This window comes from Callorhinus ursinus, unplaced genomic scaffold (genome assembly GCF_003265705.2).
Source record: "Callorhinus ursinus isolate GAN/ISIS: 27379988/994484 unplaced genomic scaffold, GSC_fseal_2.0 scaffold58, whole genome shotgun sequence".
Lineage (NCBI taxonomy): Eukaryota > Metazoa > Chordata > Mammalia > Carnivora > Otariidae > Callorhinus > Callorhinus ursinus.
The window spans coordinates 416,130-435,973 of record NW_027397120.1 but is presented as its reverse complement, the minus strand read 5'-3'; the positions used below and the strand labels follow the sequence as shown (position 1 = coordinate 435,973).

The following is a 19,844-nucleotide window of genomic DNA, read 5'->3' as shown; positions in this document are numbered from 1 at the left end:
GCTGCATCCCCAGCCCCAGGCTGCACCCCCAGCCCCAGGCAGCACCCCCAGCCCCAGGCTGGACCCCCAGCCCCAGGCTGCTCCCCCAGCCCTAGGCTGCACCTCCAGCTCCAGGTTGCACACCTAGCCCCAGGCTGCACCCTCAGCCCCAGGCTGTACCCTCAGCCCCAGGCTGCACCTCCAGCCCCAGCCCTTGCCCCATCCCCCAGCCTCAAGCTGCACCCCTAGCCCCAGGCTGCACAAGGGGTTTGCCTGCCCTGGGCTTTTGGGTTGGGGGTCAGGCTTCAGGGACTCTGAGAGGTCAGGCAACACTGTCCAGGGAACTGGGTCATCTGGTAAAGAGCACAGGAGACACCTCCTGGCAGGGCCTGAGTGAGACCGCAGGCACAGATGTGGAAAGCCCAATGGCCATTTGTCAGAACTGTATCTACCCAGGACCAGACATGCAGGCAGCACTGGGTGGTGTCCGGGCTCCTAGACTTACAGCCCCTTGGAATTCCCTGGGGCGTTCCGACAGTGGCTGCCCCCCCAGCCCAGGAGATAGCAGCCTCTTGTTAGCTCAAAGAATGAAGGTTCCCTCAGGTCAGTCCTAAATCTATGCCAACCTGTCCTCTGAGCATTACGTGCCCCTGCCCACTCTCCCTTCCCTGCTCTTCCCCACTCTCCCTTCCCTGCTCTTCTCCCTATAGCCTCTCAACCATGGGCCGTGTCTCCCCACAGGCCACCCCCTGCCTGCCCCACTCATGCTGGGTCCAGGCTCCAGTGACCTCCTAGGCGGGCATCAGGTTCTGGCCTTGCTCTGTTACCTTCTCAAACTGCTCAGAACAGCTGACCATACCCAGTGATGGCCACATCTTCCTGGTGAGAGCAGCCACTCTCCCTTCGTGGACTCCAGACAAACCACCTTCTGGATGCTCCGCCCCTGAGTGGGCTTGTATGCTGGGGTGCATAGCAGGTAGAGGGGAAGCAGGCTGGTTCTGCCCCCCGTCCCTGTGTCCAGGCCCTGCCAAGGCTGACCCAGACATGGCATCTCCATACTATGCCATGTGGTCATCACCCTAGACCTAGGATCACTCTTCCCAGACCTTGGAGCCCACCAACCTTGATGGAGGGGACAGTACCTGTTGGGCCAGCCTGGCTGACCAGTGGAGCAGAAGCCCTCGGGGTCCTGGAATCAGCTGGCTCTTGCTTGCGGTGTGGGTGGGTGGGCAGAGCAGGTGCTATAGGAGAGGTGAGGCAGGAACAAGGCTGGTGTGTGTCTCAGTCTGGTATGCTTCTCATTTAGAGGCTGTGGCTCTGGGCACGGTGCTCCCACTTGAAAATCCGAGAGAGATTCCTTGGAGCCCTTGCTCTGCATCAGGGCTATTGGATGCCTCTCTCGGATTCCGAGTTTACTCCTGTTTGTCTTGGTCTTGAGGACTGGGACCTGTGGACACATGGCAGCCACTGGGCTGAGGAGGCCCAGGTGATGCCCATTGCCGTAGCCCATCAGCAGCCCACATCTGGTTGGCCTCATGGGAACGAGGGCAGGCAGGCCAGCCCCTGATGGCTCCTTCTCCCCCTGAGCTGGGTGGGGATGGGCAGCTTTTGAGAGGCCCTGCAGAATGGAGCCTTCTCCCCGGGTCTGGTGCCCGGGCTGCATTCCGTGGACACTCAGATATCCTTCTACTAGGGTCTTCTTGCTTTGGTTTCCCTGGGCCTTGTTCACCTGCTGGGGCTTGGGCTCCGCCTTTCCCTCCCTTTTTCCTGTAGCTGAGCATCGCAGAACAACATGGGGTTCAGGTCACTGGGAATGCATCTCAGGACCTGGTTCTCCCCTCCCCCCACACATGACCCTTCCCTCCTGCCCGCAGCCCCGGTGAGCCTCCGAACCTTGCCGTACAGGGTTCTTGGTTCTACTTGCTGTTTGGGGCCTCTCAGTTTGGCTGTTCCTCTGCCCAGTGTGGGGGCCCCTGGACAGGGCCCCCAGGAGGTGGTTCTCAAGTCTAGCACCAGCCTCCACCTTGTGACTGTGCCCAGGCGCTGGACCAGGAGGGGCCACAGGTGCCTCCAAATCTGGGATCATGAATGCAAAGATGTCACTTGACCAGGGGCACGCCTCCATCAGCGAACTTCAGCAGACCAGACAAAGGCACACCATGTGTGGACGTGGCCCCCATAGGGCCTCCCTTGCTTCCCATCAGTCCTCCACTGGGCCTGTGGCTCTTGGGTTCCTAGCTCCCTGGGTCCCCCCAGCGGTGGCCACATCCCAGGGGAACGAGACCATCCATGCCTCACCTGCCAGACCCTCACCTGGAACCCAGCTCACCTTAGCCCCCAGGACCCCACAGTCCCCTTGTGCCCCTTCATGTGCACAGCCCTGCCCCATGTCACCTTCCCAGGAGGTCTCCCCTGACCACCAGTGGCCACATCCCCTGTCCTTCTCAGCCCTTAGGACCACTTACAGGATCATCCCTCTCCCTTTTCTCTGTCTTCCTACGAGCGTGGATGTTCCTGTGTTTGCCAGCTGTTCCTCAGCATGGACCAGCAAGCACTCAGCAACCATCTGTTGAATGAACTTGTTGAGGGTCATGGGCACTAGGAACATGCTACGCTTGGGACACCTGTTCTCTGTCTGGACCCTTGGGAACCTGTAGGTAGCAGGAAGCACATCCCACCAATGAGATCAAATGAGCTTCAGGTGCTCATAAGCAGGGCAAGGCTGGAAACTGCTGCTCCCCATCCCTGGGACACCCCCAGCCCAGGGTCTGGTGCAGCATCTCTCAGAGGCAGCCACGCCTGGGGGCTGCTGTGACCTGCCTCTCCTGTGCAACGCAGCACCCTTCCACTCTGCTGTGGCTGTCACTGGGCCAGTGGCTTGCCGACCAGCTCCATGGGTGGAGGGAGGTGTCTGTCCTGGGCTGGGGAACAATCCGGGGAAGGATGTGGGGCCCCCGCTCAGTCTCTCCACCCCCGAGTCTGGGGGCTTCCTTCAGCAGCGGCCTCTCCCCTCCCGGCCCAGTAGGGACGGCGCCAAGCTGCACCTGTTTCCAAACCCTCTTCAGGGTGCAAGCAGGTGAAGAAAGGAGCATCCTGTGTGTGCCCTAACGTAGTGAATCACCCCTGGGACCGTGTGAGCCATGGTGGCCCTCGGGAGCCCTGTTGCAGCTCCTGTGCAGCCGGGAGCTGGAGACCCATGAGCTCGGACACGCAGTTTCTCACGGCCCCCAGCGGCTCCCACTGCAACTGTGCGCGGGACAAGCTCTGTGACAGTTTTCTGGGTCAGACATTGTTCTCCGTCCAGAAGGAAGTCAAAAGAAACACTTTGTTGACGCCGAGCAGATGTGAGCTTTTCCTCTGGGTTCAGACGTGAGCGTGAGGGCTGGTGAGGCACGGGGGGCTGGCCTGGGTGGCAGAGCACAGTGTCGGGTCTGACTTCCAGGCTCCCCCCTCAGTGAAGGGACCCGAGAGCAGGACATCTCCTACCCGCTGAGAGGAAGCACCTGACCTTGGTCGCTGGGGTAAGCTGGAGCCGCCCCCTGGCCTTCGACCTCCTGAGGGCGTGTGGGGAAGGGGTGTCAGGACAGCCAAGCCAGAGTGGAGACAGGACCTGGCTTCCTCACGCTGTAGGGCCGCTCCAACCCAGACAGTGACGGACATGGCAGGGTCGGGACCAAATCTGGGCTGGGGTGCACCCAGAGCAGGCCCTGCCCTCGTGGGCCCAGAGTTCAGCCCCAGAGGAGGCAGATGTGTCTCCCCCCTTGCTGGCGTGGGGGAAGGGGCAGAAACAGCACCGGGGCACTGACCCACCAGGCTCTCAGGTGGGCAGTGAGGGACACTGTCCACGTAGCCAGAGGGGCTGCGTCGGGATCCGCTGATTTGCTTCTAGGGGCTCAGCCCAGGGGAGGGCTAACGGGGTTTCCATCTCTTTCTCTTGAGCTTTTCTAGGACAGCGTTTGGACTCAAGCCCACCCAGACCAGCAGCTTCCCCACCGCTGCCTAGGGGCGCGTCTGGTCTGCACGGGGCCCACTGAGAAGGAAAGCCCTGAATGCTCCCTGCCCTCTGACCACAGGCCAGCCCCGTGCCTGCGCCCTTCTTGCCCCACCCTCAGACTCAGGGCCGCACGCACTCACGTGGCACGTCAGTGGGGCTGGAGATGTCCTCGAGCCTTTGGAGTCCTTGGAGAGGGCTCCCCAAGAGGAAGGACCAGGGGTCAGCGCCGAGAGAGACCCCTCAGCCTCAGGCCTCCCCCTGTTGCCAGGACCATGGTTGCGGTCTCAGGGCTGGGACCACATGGTGCCCCCTCTGTGGCTGTGGGCTGCCAAGGACACCTGGCCTCCTGAGTGACCCCAACGACCTTGGCCAAGCTACCAGGCTGTGGGCAGCACGTTCTCTACCAGCCACCAGGGACCCCAGTGCCCAGGATCCCCCCCTTGGCAGAAACTTGACACCTCCTGCCAGACAGGAGGTGGCTGACCAAGGGCTGGGGGGCAGCATCCTGCTAAGGCCGTGAATGAGGAGAAGTGGATGCTGGGCTGCACACAAAGTGAGAGGCAGCTCTGTCTGAGCCGTGGGTGGGGAGGGGGGATGTCCCCAGAGCCTGTGGTGCAGACATGGGGACTTCCCTCCATCCAGGCTCTGGGAGGGGCCCCCACCCGAGGCTCTCTGTGTTCTGGGACCCAGCTCAACATGGAGCACGATGCCCAGCACAGTCTCTGATCCTGGTCGTCAGGAAGGCCCGTCTCCACCTCCCCTTACCTGGCAGGGGCTCCCCTCCCATCCCCACATCAGAGGCCTTTGAAGCAAGGATCCCTTCTGGGTGTGGCGGGGGGGCAGGTCTGAGCCCTGGGAGTGAAGGGGCGGAGGAGGGGAGGGCCTGGAGCCAGTGGGGTCCCTCCGCACCCAGGAGACACCCGTGGCCATCCAGACACCGTTCAAAGAGGCTCGGACAGCAGCGCCGAGGTCTTCCGGTTCAGCCTTAATGAGAAGGAAGGAGGAGAGCCACCTGTCCTTCAGGAGAGGTGAGGACCTACCTCAGGACAGTGTGGTCACGGGGGCTGGGAGGTGAGCAGGAGAGGCGCGGGAGTGGTGCTGGCTCACTCTCTGGTTCTCCAGATCTGGAGGGGAGGAGCGGGCCGAGAATTACAGCCCAAGCCCCGAGCTGGGGCACAGTGGCTCTCTTGGCTGTCTTTGAAGAAAACACACAAAGCTCCAGAGGGCTTGGCTGGTGTGGCTCCGTGGCTCCGGCAGGTGGCACTTCCTCCCTGCTGATCCAGCTGCATTTCTGGTCGGCAGCACCTACACCTCCTGAGTTCCCAGCGCTTTGCTTACACAGCCCTACCTTTCCTATGCCATCTTGATTTGTTTTAGTTGAAATATAATACACAGAACATAAAATTTACCATTCTAAAGTATGCATTTTAGTGGGTTTTAGTGTATCCACAAGGTTGTGCGGCTGTCACAATTCTCTAATTCCAGAACATTGTCCCGGTCCTGGTAAGAAACCCCGTCCGCCATTAGCTGCCGTTCCCTTTTCCCCTCTGCCCCTGGCCCCTGCCCTGGCAACCGCTAATCTACTTTCTAGCTGGATTTGCCTGTTGCGCACATCACCGGTAAACGGAATCAGACAGGATGTGGTCTTTGTGCCTGGCCCCTTTCACTCCAGATGCTGCTTCCCGAGGCTCACGCACACTGCGGCATGTACAACACACTTTGTTCCTTCGGTGGCTGGGCCACACTCCATTGTGCAGATTGACCTTCATCAGCTGTGGGACGTCTGGGTCGATCCCACAGTCTCGCTATCGTGGGTAACATGCCATCGTATTTTATGGGTAATGCTATAGAACAGCATGTTCTCAGGGCCCCGGAGGATGTGTCCTAGCAGGAGCATCTGTGTCCTCTACTCCCGCGGACCACAGACCCACCCTGGTGGCGTCTCAGCTGCCTTCTGGCCAGGCTCCACCTCCCGACCTGACTCTGAACTTCCTTCAGTGCCTGGGAAGGAGGGGGTGTTCCTGGACCTTTGCTGGGGCCAAACTGCTAGTTTTAAAATGTGGCAACACATTAATAAAACAACAACAACAAAAACCCCCAGAAACTTTAGGTCAAACAAAGCTCCCTGCCACCTTGCTTGGCCAAAGCCCTGCCCTTGACCTCAGAGAGGCAGCGTCTGCCCTTCCCAGCTGAGCCACCTGAGTTTAAGGGTCTGTCCCACGGCCACGTGGATAGTCAAAGAGCAGAGCTAGGGTCGCAGGAAGCCTTACAATCTCTGTTCTTCCCTGACCGAGTCAGCCCTACCTCAGATGCCTGATAGCCGTGGGCTGGGAAATGGTGTGACCACCAAGGGACAGGGCAGCCAGGTGATGGGCGGGACCACCCCAGTGCGGCAGCACCCCGCCTCTTGTGTCCCGGCCCTACACATTCTGGCCTCGAGTGCTGGGAGCACGGGCTTGCTTTCCAGACTGTCCCCACTAACACACGGGCAGGGGCCGCAGGCGCTCCAGGAACCCAGGATGTGGTCATGTCCGCACTCAGCTCTCCCACCAGACTGGGCTGATGGCCCTTGGATGCACTCAGGACTGGGCCAGGTCTGGCTGGAAGGGCAAGCAAGAGGCCCTGGCTGCCCCCATGTGGGCCCGGGGAGCAGCGCCATTGCCACCTGGACCTGGCCAGCAGCCTAATGACCACCTGCCTTCTGCCACCTTCCTCCAGCACCGGGTTCTCTGCCCCCTCCCTCCCTCTGCTCTCCTCTCCAGCCCCCCCCCAGCACCGGCCCGGGATGACGGGAACTGGGGCCCGTCCCTGCCTGTGGGAGGGACGAACCTGCCCGTGGCTGCCCCACGAGGCCGCGGCCCACAGCCCCCTCTTCCCTCCCTGCTCTGTCTCCCTCTCCCTTCTTTTCCTCCTTCCCCTCTCCCTTCCCTCCCCTTCTCTCCCTAACTCCTGTCATTCCTTCCTCCCATTTCCTTGATAATCCGTCACCTGTCAAAAGGTGAGGGGACCGGGAGCAGGGTGCAGAGGGGGGCAGGGAGGAGGCTGTTCTTGGTTGGCCGCTGAGCAGCATGCCCACAGAGAAGTGAAGACAGGCCCAGAGAGCCACACCGCCCCGGAAGCTTCCGGAGTGCCAGGGCAGGGCGCAGAGCTGGGAAGCAGGAGCCCAGGTGGCACAGGAAAGCGGTGCCCTCTGCGGAGTCGCTGAGGTCTGGGAGGCCTGAACCAAGCGGGGTGCGGGCAAGGCGGTCGCTCAGGCAGGCACGTCTGCCCTGAGTCGCTGACAGCTCAGGACTGCAATGATGTCTGTGTCACTGACTAGGCCCCAAGGACCACTGACCATGGCCCAGAGGGTCCCTGACTACAGACGGGGAGGAGGGCATGGTGGCTGCCCATGCCCAGCCCACCCCCAAGGGTCTGCACTCAGTGAGCAGCCTTGACCCTCGACAGAGGAGCCATGGAAGGGGAGGGTTGGGTCACCTTCCCTGCAGCATCTCACCCCCACCTCGGCCGGGGCTGTGCTGCACGCACCCTGGCACCTCCCCAGCTCCCCCTCGCTGGTCCAGACCCCTCTTCTTGGTGCTGGACCCCTCACAGTGACCTGCCTGGAGTACGGTGGATGGAGCGGGCCCAGGCCAGGGACCCCCTCCCCCACCCCCACGGTCACCTCCTCCCCCACTGCCACCCCCAGAGGAGCGGGGCCCTGCCGAACTGGGTCAGAGGCAGCGGCTGACCTGTCAGAGCCGCCCAGCACATATTGGAACTCTGGGAGCTGGGAAGCCAGAGTGGATCGTGCTGCTCTGAGACCCCAGGGATCCCTGGGAACCCGGCCCACGGCACTTAACCGCTAAGGAGCAAACAAGCTTTGGTGAAGAGCCGACAGCTGTCTGCTAGGGAAGCAGAGTTAACGAGGAGGGTGGGGGGTGTGAAACGGGAGGGTCCACCTTTGAACCCCCCACCTGCCACTCCTGTGCTCTCCCCACCCCCAGGCTTGGGTTTGGAGCCCCGGGTCTGAGCCGGGCCTGGGCTCAGCAGGGTCCCCTGGAGGCCTGGGTGTGAGTGCCTGTGTATGGGGGGGGGGGTTGTAAAAATCCTCCGGTAGGGAAATGAAGTCTGGGTCTGGGACCACCCCACCCTCCCAGACCTGCGTAAGTGTGACCGCAGAAAGTGGGGGGAGGAAGGGGTGTCCCCAAGTGCTACAGGACCCAGGAGTGCAGGTGGGTGTGCAGCCAGGGAGGGCTCTGGCCAGCAGACCTCCTTCCCAGGCTGCCCCCAGCCGTCAGGGGCCTGGGAGTTATGCCCCCTCCACCCCTCTCTCGGCCCAGGTCACAGGAGCAAAGAGCAGTGGTGTCTTCTGCCTCCCAGGGGCAGCACTGACTGGGCTTTCCCTTGGAGCCGCTTCTCCCTCCCTCCCTCCCTTCCTTCCTGCAAGTGGAAACTACCCCTGAGCCCTGTTAGCTTCTGCTGAACAGAAGAGGAAACTGAAGCAGGGAGGCCACAGGCTTCTGCTCCTCTCCTCATTGGGTGGCACCCCAGGCCACCCTTGCTTTGGAAGAGTGGGTGTTGGTGAGGCGTGGGCATCCATCTGATCGGGGGGAGGGGGGCAGGATGTGCAGGGAGGGGTGAGCCCCTCGAAGGACTAGTTGTTGTGGAAAATCTTCTTCATACCGGGTGCCTGGGTGGCTCAGTTGGTTAATTGTCTGATTTGTCTCAGGTCATGGTCTCAGGGTCCTGGGATAGAGCCCTGAGCCTCTGAGCCGCACCCCCAGCCCCGGAGCCCCTGAGCCCTGAGCCCCCAGCCCTGCAGGCTGGCTCCACCCTCAGCCCACCCAGGAGTCGGCTTCTCCCTCTCCCTCTGCCCCTCTCCCCCTTGTGTACTTGTTCTCTCTCTCTCTCTCTCAAATAAATAAAGTCTTAAAAAAAAAAAAAAAGAAAATCTTCATCCTCCAAAAAGTGACAATGCTGGAAGTGTGCGTCCCTCAAAGTCCCATTATTTCAGGCACGAATCCATCAGCTAGGCGTATGGCTTTTTTTTCTATGGGATTCTGTCCTCAAAGAGCAAACCCCTCTCTCCATGCCTCTTGGAGGACATTACCGGGTTGTGTTCTAAACCAGTGGTGACAACTCAGGGGCCACCGTGGTTCATATAGTGTGTGCCAGCTTCCCCAGCATCACCAGCAGAAGCTGCTTCATAAATTCTGGGCTTTGCTGGTTTCCCAGGAGCAACACAGTAGCTTGTGAGTTTGAGTTTCTTCCTCAGGTATGAGTTTGAAGAGCGATTTCCTTAGGTGATCGCCTGTAGGGTGATGGATCAGATTGGAGAGGAGCCTCTGGAGACACACCTTTGGCTCAGGTGGGAGGAGGTCTTGGAGGAGGGGACAGGGCCCCGACGGACACAGATGGCTCCTCCCTTGGGTTATGAGTAGAACTGGGGAAAGGGCCAGTGATGGGGCTATCGGGTGGGTTTCCCGAAACCGCCAGGAGGGGTGCAGCTCCCAGGCTGTTGTGTCTGAGAGGGCAGGAGCAGGGGAAGTGGCCCGAGCCCCACGTGGCCATTTGGGGAGGCCGCCCAGCAGCTGGGATCTTCTCTTGGAGGGTGCAGCCAGCCCCAGGGACACAGAGGATGCACTGCCACCCCTGCGCCTGGCCAGACCCACTCCAGCGAACCCAACCAGGAGACACCGAGTCACCCCTAGTCATCCCCGTCACTTCTTCCAGCAGGAGGGGCCTGGTCCAGCAGCCAGCAAGCCCCGTGGCTCCAGCAAAGTCCCCATCACACAGACCTCCAGACCCGGGGGCTCCAGCCAGAATCTTTTCTCAGAAGGGGCAGTGCTGTGCCTGTTCTCCCTCTGCCCACCCAGCCCCATCCTGCAGGCGGGGCCTTCCTCAATTCACTTCCTTCTTTCGCCTTCCCACTACTTGTGCTTCAGCAGAGAGCCTCTAGAAAGTGTTGGGTGCAGACTTCCTCCTGTCTGGGGACAGCGTGGGGGAGGGTCCCCAGCTGCCTCCCAGGCCTCCCCTGAGGACCCGCATGAGGAGCAGCAGTGAGGACCGAGCGGTGCCGGCTGGCCGAGAGCCTGCACTCTTCAGGCCCTCGGGGCCCAGGATCGTGTCCGAGTCCCAGCACTTAACCGTGGCGGAGCAGGTGCAGGTGCCTCCTGGACACGTCCTTACCCACTCGGTGAGAGGAAGGGGTGGCCAGCCTTCCCGGAGCGGGAACCCTGTGAGAGCAGGCTTTCCAAGTGTGTCCCCCAGAGCCTTGCTCCCCTGGTGTTCGTGCCACCTGGAAGGGGGTGGTCTGGGGGATGCTGCCCACGCACCAGGGCTTGCTGGGCAGGAAGGGTGGACACCGTGGCCTCGTGCAAAGGTTCCAGCCCAGTGCTGTGCCGGCTGGGCTATGGGATGAGTCCCCTCCTTGTCACCCCCATGTGGGTGCCTTCCTCCCAGTCACCAGGTAGAGCAGGTGGAGATAGGGGTCCCTGTGGAAGCAGGGAGTGGGCAGATGGGCTCCTTCCTCCTTCATTTCCCAGAGTGGCTCACTGGTCCTCCTCTGACTTCCCTGCTCCTGCTCACCCAAGAGGGGAGGGGTCTCAGCGGGGGACTGCCTGGCAGAGTGGCATCTCGGCCCACGGTGTGCCTGTGAGGCTGGCCGTCACACCAGCTGCCATGTGGGTGTGCAGGGCTCCAGTGGGCAGGGTGTCTGGGCAGGGTCACCTCAGCTAGCTGTGGGCACATCAGAAAATCGAGAAAACCTCCGCCGTGAGTCCTGGGGAGATGGTGCTCGATGAGCCTCCTTGGAAACGAGCAGACAGACCTCTGGTGGCCAGAGTTGCAGCTCAGTGCTCTGTCCACTGAGTCTGAACAGCAAGATCTCGACATGAGGGTCTCGAGCGGCACAGAGACAGTTCTAGTGCTTTCTGGAAAGTGTGACTGCTTTTCTGGAGCAAGTATTATCGAAGACCCGTCTTCGTCCCCTTGGGCTCCGGACATAGCGCCGTAGTCTGGGGGCTTAAGCAACAGTCATTTCTCAGTCTGGAGACTGGCGTTCTGGGGTCAGGGCGTCAGCATGGTCAGCTTCTGGTGCGGCCACCTCCTGGCTTGCCTGCTCGCTGCATCCTCACCGGTGGAGGGCTGAGGGCGCCCTCCGGGGCCTCTTTATAAGGGCACTCACCCCATCCATGGGGCTCCACCCTCATGCCCCAATCACCTCCCAGTACCATCACCTGGGGGTTAGGGCTTCCACATGCGAATTTGGGGGACACAAACATCCAGTCTATAGCAACCCCTCCTTCCCAGGAACCACATGAACCACAAATGAAGAGAAAGAAAGGACGGGAAGGTGTGGCCACCATGTGCACCAAGCCTTTCAAAGCCAATGTCTTGTGGACATCAAGGAAGGCCCCCCCCCCAGATGAGGCTGATTCCTCAGAGTGCACTGAATTGGGGGTCCCATGACACGTGTGTGTGGCAGAGACCCAGGGGCAGGCAGGGGAGTAGGAGACGTCGTGCTGGGAAGGGGGCTCAGGGGCCCCGATGGAGGCTGGGAGCACAGAGCTGGAAGAGGGGCACCCTTGAGGTTGGTCCAGGGAGCATGCTGGCTTTCTCCTGAGGTGGAAGGGGGAGCGGTGAGTGGGAAAGCTGGTGCACACAGGACCCTCACGTCTGGTCACTGTCCATCTCCTGGCAGGTTTGGGCGAGTGGTCCCAGGGGCTGTGCACGGCTTTCCAAGCTGGTGGTCCCGTAGTCTGCCCAGTCAGTCTGTCTCCATCTCTTGCAGCCCGAGGGTGGTTTTCTTCCCTGGAGACCAGAGGCGGCTTCCAGGGCTGGATTCCCAGGCAGCACCCATGGATCCTGGCCCTGCGGAGGAAGGGGTGGCCCCGGCCATCTCCCCACTGAAGCCTGGCGAGAAGTTCCACCTGTTTGTGAGTTACAGCAGCATGGATGCCGTGTGGACGCACGGGCTCATCAGCCGCCTGGAAGCCGACCTCCCGGGGCTGAGAATCTGCCTGCACGAGCGGGACTTCACCCCGGGCAGGAACGTCCTGGAGAACATGGCCGAGTGTATCCAGCAGAGCCAGAAGGTGCTGCTGGTGCTGAGCCAGGACTTTGTGCAGAGTAGGTGGTGCCTCCTGGAGGCCGACCTGTCCCTGTTCGGCTACTGCTTGGAGAGGAAGCCGGTCATCCCGGTCCTGCTGCGGCCCTGCCAGATCCCGCTGCACCTCAGCCACCTGACCTACCTGGAGGCCACAGACAGCCGCTTCCACCTCAAGGTGCAGCATCTCCTGTGCCAGCCCAACCACAGGCTGACGCGCGCCCTGCCCGCCCGGCACCCGACGCCCTCCCTCTACAGCGGGAAGACCCTCCTGACCCTGAACTGCATCAACAGGGACAGCCTACCCTCGTGGAAGGTGGGGTCCTTCAGCACCCTGGGTGTCCCCGACCCCTTGAAGGAGGTGTTGGAGGACCCCGAGGTGTACAGGCATGCCGTGGGCATCCTGAATGGGGTGCAGTCCCCCAGGTCCTGCCTCCGATACCTGGGCTGCAGGGTCCCACTGGGCGTCTTCCTGATCATCCTCTCCTTGGGGATGCTTCTCCTCCCTGTGATGCTGGGGGTGCAGCGAAACCCGCCGGCGGAGCGCTTCCTCCTCATCGCCGTCACGGTCTTTTTCTGCCCTCTCCTCGTCGCCTTGGGGGTCAACAGCCTGTGCTGGTTCAGGAGGTTTTCTCGGAAGAAGATGCGGGAGCTGGAGCTCAGAGTGGGCGAGGCCAACGTCCTGCTGGCGCCCCACTCCCTGCTGATGGGCTGTGACACCATGAACAAGCTGCACTTCGTGTACGTGCTGCTGGGGGACTGCAGGCAGGTCTTCCTGCAGGCCCCACAGGGCGAGGCCCTGTTCCGGGAGGCCCTCCTGCGCTTCTCGTCCAGCTACACCTGCTGCGTGGCCCACGCACACTTCCCCGCCTGCGAGGACACCCAGGGGGCTCCAGGCCACCTGGAGCTGGGCCTGTGCTTCTGCCAGTTCGTCTCTCTGCAGCTGATGAAACACGAGGGTCTTGGGGTTAACCCCGTGTGACGACAGGAGGGGCCCCTGGGGCCGTGGCTGGCCCTGCAGGCATGGCCTCCCCGAGACCCAGGTGGTGTACACGGGACCCTCACGTCTGGTCAGGACTTTCACCCTCGCCGAGGGCCCCACAGCCTGCTCTGAAGGCAGAGGTGGCCACGTCAGCCCAGGTGGCCGACTGTTTGGGGAGGGGCTTTTTGATGAGACTATGTGAGGGGAGGCTGGGGAAAGCAGCAGGTCCCCTTAGGATCTGGCCTGCTCTTGAGGAGGAGACGGTCACTGCCGCTGTCTGGGTGGCCGGTTCGTGTCCAGGGGACCAGGGCAGACCATGCTGGCTCCCTGTGGCCCCCTCCCTGAGCAGCTCTTCCAGGCACCTGCCCCTCGTCCTGGGACACGGAGCATGGTGATGCTGGGGTGAGCGGGGGCACCAGGCCGAGCGAAAGGACCCTGGGCCGTTCACCCTCCGCTCTCAGGGCACCAACACACAGCTGTCGACTCTGAGAGCCTGTGAGGGGCCAGCCACAGCCGTCCATGGCTGGGAACGATAAGGCCAGCGTGTGTCCTCAGTGGGGACGCCCCGTCACACCTGGGTCTCTGCTCCCTCCCGGCCTCCCTTTCCAGGGCGGAGGGTGTGCCTGTGCCTGGGGGCTGTCGCCTGGTGGAGCTATGTTCTCCATCCTTGCCCGCTCACCCTGAAGTCTGGCTTCCTGGGCTCAGACGTCACTCCGCACCCTGGTGTTTCTGGGCTTCTGCCGACGCCCTTCCCCGTGAGAACAGGGAACTATCTGCAGACAAGAACATGAAACGCTTGAGCTGGTTCTGTCTGTCGGGGCAGAACAGGGGGCACCGCGAGGCCGAGCTGCACGGCCCCCTCCGCTCTGAGCCCTGCCCAGTGGGTGGGGGTGAGACCCTCACAACCCATGCCCGTGCCCATGTGAAGGTCAGTCAGGCTCCAGAGACCCCCTCGGCTCCAGCAGAGCGCCAGGGCAGGCCTTTGGAAATGAGGGGTGGCCCCCGGGGCGCTGCCTTGAGCCTCAGCTCATCTGTCTGTAAATGAGCAGTTGGCAGGTGACCTCCCGACAGATTTGAAGTTAGTGCTGGGCACATGTCCCCAGAACGCCTGGGCTTCCCTTGGGCTTGTGGCCCAGTGCCACACTGGTGAGTATTTGGCTCAGCTACTCTGGTTTGCAAGCTCGGGCCCAGGCCACAGCCACAGAGCAGCAAGTCCCTCATCTGACCCCCGAGCAGCCCTTACCCTGTGCCCACCTCCCAGGACCTTCTCCTTACGTGCCCCTTAGATAAGACCCCCCAGCCCACACCATGGGTCTTACCAAAACCTTGCTCTTGTGGTTTGAACTGACCAATCTGGTCCTAGCTCAGGATCCTCAGAGCACCCCACCCAGAGACCGTGGTATTGGTGGGAGCTTCTGATCCTGCCTTGTCTGCACTCTGCCTTGACCACACTACCTTGACGTGGCCTCTCCAGGCATGCACACACCTCCTCCAGGACCCGTGAGCAACAAACTTCTCTATTTCAACTTCTCTTGTGGAAGCACAGCAGATCCTGTGGTCTGTTGCTAAACCAAAGCTCCCCACTCAGCAGCCTGGACACTTAACACGTGTTAATGGAACACAGAGGCTGGACTGCTCGCCTCTCTCCTGGGGCCAGGACTGCCCCAGGAGGGTCGCCCTCAACAGGAGACTGGCCAGAGGCAGGTGTGTGAGGGGCAGAAAAGGGAGGGGCTCTGGGCAAGGGGGCAGTGTGAGCAAAGGCACAAGGTAGGACCCCAGGTCACAGGAGGACCTGCCAAGTAGGGGATGGTCCCGTGAACCCCAGGGCTTGCTGGGTGGCTTTGGGTGCCAGAACTTTCTTGGGGGCAGTGCTTGGCACCAGGATCCACTCCAAGGGGCCCCAGCACCTGGTCTCTGAGATGTCCAAAGCAGGGGGCATGGTCTGGGCCCCAGGCTGAGCAAGAGCCTCCCAGGAGCAGTGGGGACCCTCCAGCCCCCACAGTTGTGGCATGGGACGGGGACCCAACAGGCCCATCCATACCCACTGTGGGCCAGGGCCAAGCTCCCAGAGGGCACACACGGTCCTCACGGACACCGAGGGCCCAATCCAGGCCATATCAGTGGCTGCTCTGTCTGGGGTTGGTGCTGGGGGCCTGCGGGCCAAAGCCCAGCTGTGTGCAGGGGCCCCCACATGCACACACGGCCCCCCACTCCTCAGGCAGTATTCCCACCCTACAGTGCTGTGCCGTGTGGCCCAGAGACAGCAGACAGATGAAAGAGAGACGACAAAGTCCTGTCACTTCAAAAGGCTGTGGTTTTTAAGGTCATGAAATAACACAGTTGTGCACACCATAAAGAGAAAACGTCTAAATGAACCACTTTATAGGACCGTTGATCTTTTGCTCTGGCGGCTTTCAGATTGTGCCAGCTCAGAAGGCCAAGGAGGCTGGGCCTGTGGGGCCCTCGGCCTCCAGCCTGGACTCCTCCTCCCGCTCCCCATGCGGCATGTGTCCAGTTCTTGCACAGATCCCCTGCTGGGGCCGGGCCGTGTCAGGCTTGCGGAGACGCTAGGCCTAGGGGAGTGGCACCCCCAGTGCCCTCAGCGGAGCAGGGTCTGGGGCTGGCTGCACTCTGCCCCACACCCCCAGCCAACACCTACCCCCGGGTTGCATGACCCAGACCCGTGGCTCCAGAGGGCAGGGACCCCAGCACACCCAGCAGCCTGGACGCGGGGCTGCCCCAAGCCACCCTGCCTGCCCTGACCCTTGTCCTTACCCACACCAGTGGTCAGTGGTCGGGGGTCTGAGGCCCCCTGTCCGCAGGCTGCTGGTGTTCCCACCCCCACGCATACCTGCTGCACCCAGGAGCAGTGGCCTCCACATGAAGGAGGAGAGGCCACTGCCTGCCTGACCTCCATTGTCCACCCAGGCCAGCCCCTCAGCTAGCCCTGCAGAGCACCCAAATGCACCCCCTGGGAGCTGCATCTCCTGAAGATGTCTGTCCTGGGCTGGTTCTCAGTGGGGTGACCTCAGGAAGGCTGGGGCCTGAGAACCCCAAAGAGGGGCTGAGCCTCTAACACTGCAGTCCTGGGAGGACCTCGCCAGGCTGCTGGTCACGAGGTACCCAGCTGCTGTCCGGGGCCAGCACTCAGTCTTGGTGCACCACCCACTGGTGTCCACCCTGTGGGGCCTCTGCGGCAGCCCAGGGGCTGTCCATGAGATAGGAGATGAAGGCCTCCAAACTCCATTGCAGTTTGGGCCTGGCTCCTGTAGGGGTGACTGGGGCTCTCAGTGGACAGGCCCCAGGGCCCTGTGAGACCCTTCAAGTCCTTCCGGGACTCCCCAGATTCCCTAGTGTGCCCCCTCCCCCACTGACCCTCCACTTGGCTGGCCTCTGCCCTCTGGGTTCTGGAGACCAGTTCTGGAGGGAGTCTATTCAAAACATGCATCAGGTCTGGGGCACCTGGGGGGCTCAGTCTGTTAAGCGTCTGCCTTCAGCTCAGGTCATGATCCCGGGGTCCAGGGATGGAGTCCAATGTTGGGCTCCCTGCTCAACAGGAAGTCTGCGTCTCCCTCTGCCCCCACCCCGCTCATGCTCTCTCTCTTTCTCAAATAAATAAATAAAATCTTAAAAAAACAATGCATCAGGTCAACTCCGGCCAGTTCAAGGAGCCCTATTCAACACCCCAGGATAGCTGCCACCTTCTGCTTGCCCCCACCCACTGCCCCACCCTGGGGAAGGGTCTCCATCCAAGAGAACACGCATGTGGATCTGTGTGTGGGGACATCTGGGGAGGGGAGAGAGTGAGAGTACATGTGCATGCATGTTTGCATGTATGTGTGAGTGTGCACGTGTGTGCCTTGCCTCTGTGTGTGTGTACCTTGCCTGCCTGCGTGAGTGTGCATGCGTGTGCATGAGCATGTGTCTGCACACGTGTGAGTGTGCACATGTGCGTGCACCTTGCCTCTGTGCATATGAATGAGTATACACGTGTGTGTGTGCACCTTGCCCCTGTGCACGCGTGTGAGCGTGCACGCGTGTGAGCGTGCACTGTGAGTGTGCACCTTGCCTCTGTGTATGCATGTGAATGTGCACGTGTGTGAGTGTGCATGTGTGGCACATGCATGCAAAGGGGACCCTGGAAGGGTTACCTCATCATAGGACTCCTAGGAAGGAAGAGCCCGTGTTCTGGTTCCTCTGTTCCACGGTCTTCCTCAAGCTGCAGCCCCTCAGGGTCACACCGTGGGGCCCACTGCAGGGCCTCACCAGGGGGTCACACCTAAGGTCACACTGTGGGTCACATGTTGGGGGTCACATGGTGAGGCCACACTGTGGGTCCCACATCAGGGTCCCACTGCAAGGCCACCCAGCAGGCTGCAGTTCTAAGAGGTTCCAGGGTGCTGAGGCCGACTGCAGTGTGGTCACCCCCGTGAGCTGGGACTCCCTCCTCACTACCCCCTGCACAGGCTCACCTTTCTGCTCCGTGGCAGAGGGCAGGGGCCTGGCTGGGGGAGGTGCCCTGTGCTCCGGGCACTATGAATGCACACGCGGGTGTGTCTCCATTTCTGGGACGGTAGCATTGGTGAAGGTAATGACCAATTGAGTAGAGACCTTCTACTGCTGGATCCCGCCCCTGAATCCCCAGGCCTGGCCCTCAGTGTTTGCCTGATGGGGAAAGGCATGTAACCTTGCAACGACCCTGAGGATGGTGTTTAAGGGTTGCACTTGAAAGCTGCCCTGAAGAGATGGGAGGGTGTGATAGGAAGTGGGGGAGAGTCAGAGGCGGGTGGGGGTGATGGTGCATAACAGCGTACCTCGATGGGGCTGGTGGGTGTCTGTGGTGTGTGCGTGCGTGTATATCCTCCCCAAAAGGGTGCAGCGCTCTGTGTTTGCTTGGTAGTTCCACGGTGGAAACCTCACCCAACCAAACAAAACTCAGGTCCTACCTAAATTATCCCCTCATGCGTCGATCACACTGAGATGGGCAACCTGAGGAAGCAGAGCGGACTGTGCATCTGCTTACTTAGGTCTGCCCCGTCCCTGAACTCAGGGTTAACTCACAAAGGACCCACGTGGTGCACGCGGCATGTCCAGTAGAAGGATGGCCGGCCCCAAAGACCATGATGTCCTGTGTGTGACTCTGCCTGGTTTGACCTGGAACGGAGGGTCTAGGATTTCTTCTCCGCCTGAGCACAAAGTTTCTCACATTGTCCCCGAATCTCACCATCCTGTGGGATCCCGCATCAGGAAGCCTGTGAAGTTGGGACACAGTCTATGTTTGTGTAAGAATTGTTTTAACTTTCGGACATTTTATCTGACACTATCAACAATATGGGGTTCCACTCCAGGGCGTCTGGCTTGTGAAAGAGTTTTTGCAAGCAGTTTCTGTAAAATTTGGGTGAGAACAAAATTTAAAGGACACTCAGAGGATGTGTGGGACCCTGGAAAAGGGAGCCGGCCAACAGCAGGGCGCCTGGCACATGGCCCTTCGGGGAGCTTGCTCCTGCAGCCCAGGTTAGGTCTGCCCCAAGCCCTGGGTACACCATGAAGTCATACTGTCTCCTGCTGATGGAGCATAAGCAACTTGTTGTAGTTTGAAGGTTTAAATTTTATCTCAATAACCTTGGCTTTTAGTGTTAGATGTGTGAGCAAATTTCAGTTTAAGATCTGACTGACTCTGACTTGGTTGTGTTCAACATGGAGTAGCATACAAATGCTTATAGAGGTTTTGTTAGGTAGGTTTGTAGGTCTGCATGATGTTCAAAATGCTTAGAATGGTTAGAGCTTGAAATACCTAGGACATCTAATTAATCGAGTTCATCGTGTTTGTGAAATGTCTTTTAAAAAATTAGAGACTGAATATATCAAATGCTTAAGTTAATAGAATATTAATTACAGAGTAAGTGAAGACACACTCACGGAAAAGTGACTAGATTCATAAGTAAGCTTCTAAATGGAGCTCTAAAGCTTGGGGAAGCTGGTGGAGAGGTTCAGGACAGACCTCCCCAGAATGTGCCATGTTGGCATACGGATTATTGTGAGCTGAAGACACCTGAGACCCTGCAGGCTCAAGAGAAACTTTTGCCCCCCTCTTAACGACACAGAAGAACCTAAACTGGGGATCTTTCCCAGGATAAGGGTGATTAACAGATCAATTTCATCTGAGTGACCCATCTGTATGGCAGGGCAAGCATTTGCTCTTCTTATCACCCTGTGAAGTGCGTCCCTTTCCTCTGAAGTCCCAGACCCCCACCCCCTTCTGCAGGATGACAAATGGATTTCACATTTGCCTGACTTTAGAATTTCCACGCCAGCATGGATTCCCCCTTACGGACGGACGCCATTACGTTCACTTTTCTCCTGCTCATCTGTCTCATGTCAATCTGATTCTTACTCAAGCTAGGACCTTTGAGAGGTCAGGAATTCTTGCTCCCTGACCCTGGTTTAAATTTATAATTGTAAATGATAACATTTTATAAATTAAAACATTTTAACTCAGCAAGACCACTCCTGGGAATTTGCCCTGAAGCTAAATCTCCAACAATACAAAGCACATATGCATAAATTATTCATTGCAGCATTGTACTGCAAAATATTGTAAACCACCCAAACAGCCCCTGTCAGTGGGTGCTGTGCGTCGGTGACGGTGAAGAAGGAGAGTGCGTTCACACCGTGCACGGTGATTTTCTGTGTGTGTTAAGTGAATGTGCTGCAGTAAAAAATGTATTTGGCCTTTGTCCCCGGCTCCTGGGGCAGAGCTCCTAAAACCCTTGGGATTTCCCGAGTTACAGAGAACCTTT

At 60.0% G+C, this 19,844-nt stretch overlaps 1 protein-coding gene across 1 annotated transcript; it reads left to right on the top strand.

The window, feature by feature from the left end:
• The first annotated feature begins 9,907 nt into the window (after nucleotides 1-9,907).
• LOC112830318 (uncharacterized) lies at nucleotides 9,908-15,419 on the top strand. The gene is made up of 2 exons (XM_025880075.2): nucleotides 9,908-10,151; nucleotides 11,748-15,419. Exon 2 carries the CDS (start codon nucleotides 11,815-11,817, stop codon nucleotides 13,042-13,044), a length of 1,230 nt encoding a protein of 409 aa, XP_025735860.1. The 5' UTR covers nucleotides 9,908-10,151; nucleotides 11,748-11,814; the 3' UTR covers nucleotides 13,045-15,419.
• The last annotated feature ends 4,425 nt before the right edge of the window (nucleotides 15,420-19,844 follow it).

Coding starts and splice junctions, on each gene's coding strand:
- LOC112830318 (XM_025880075.2), top strand. CDS start 11,815: ATGGATCCTGGCCCTGCGGAGGAAGGGGTGGCCCCGGCCATCTCCCCA.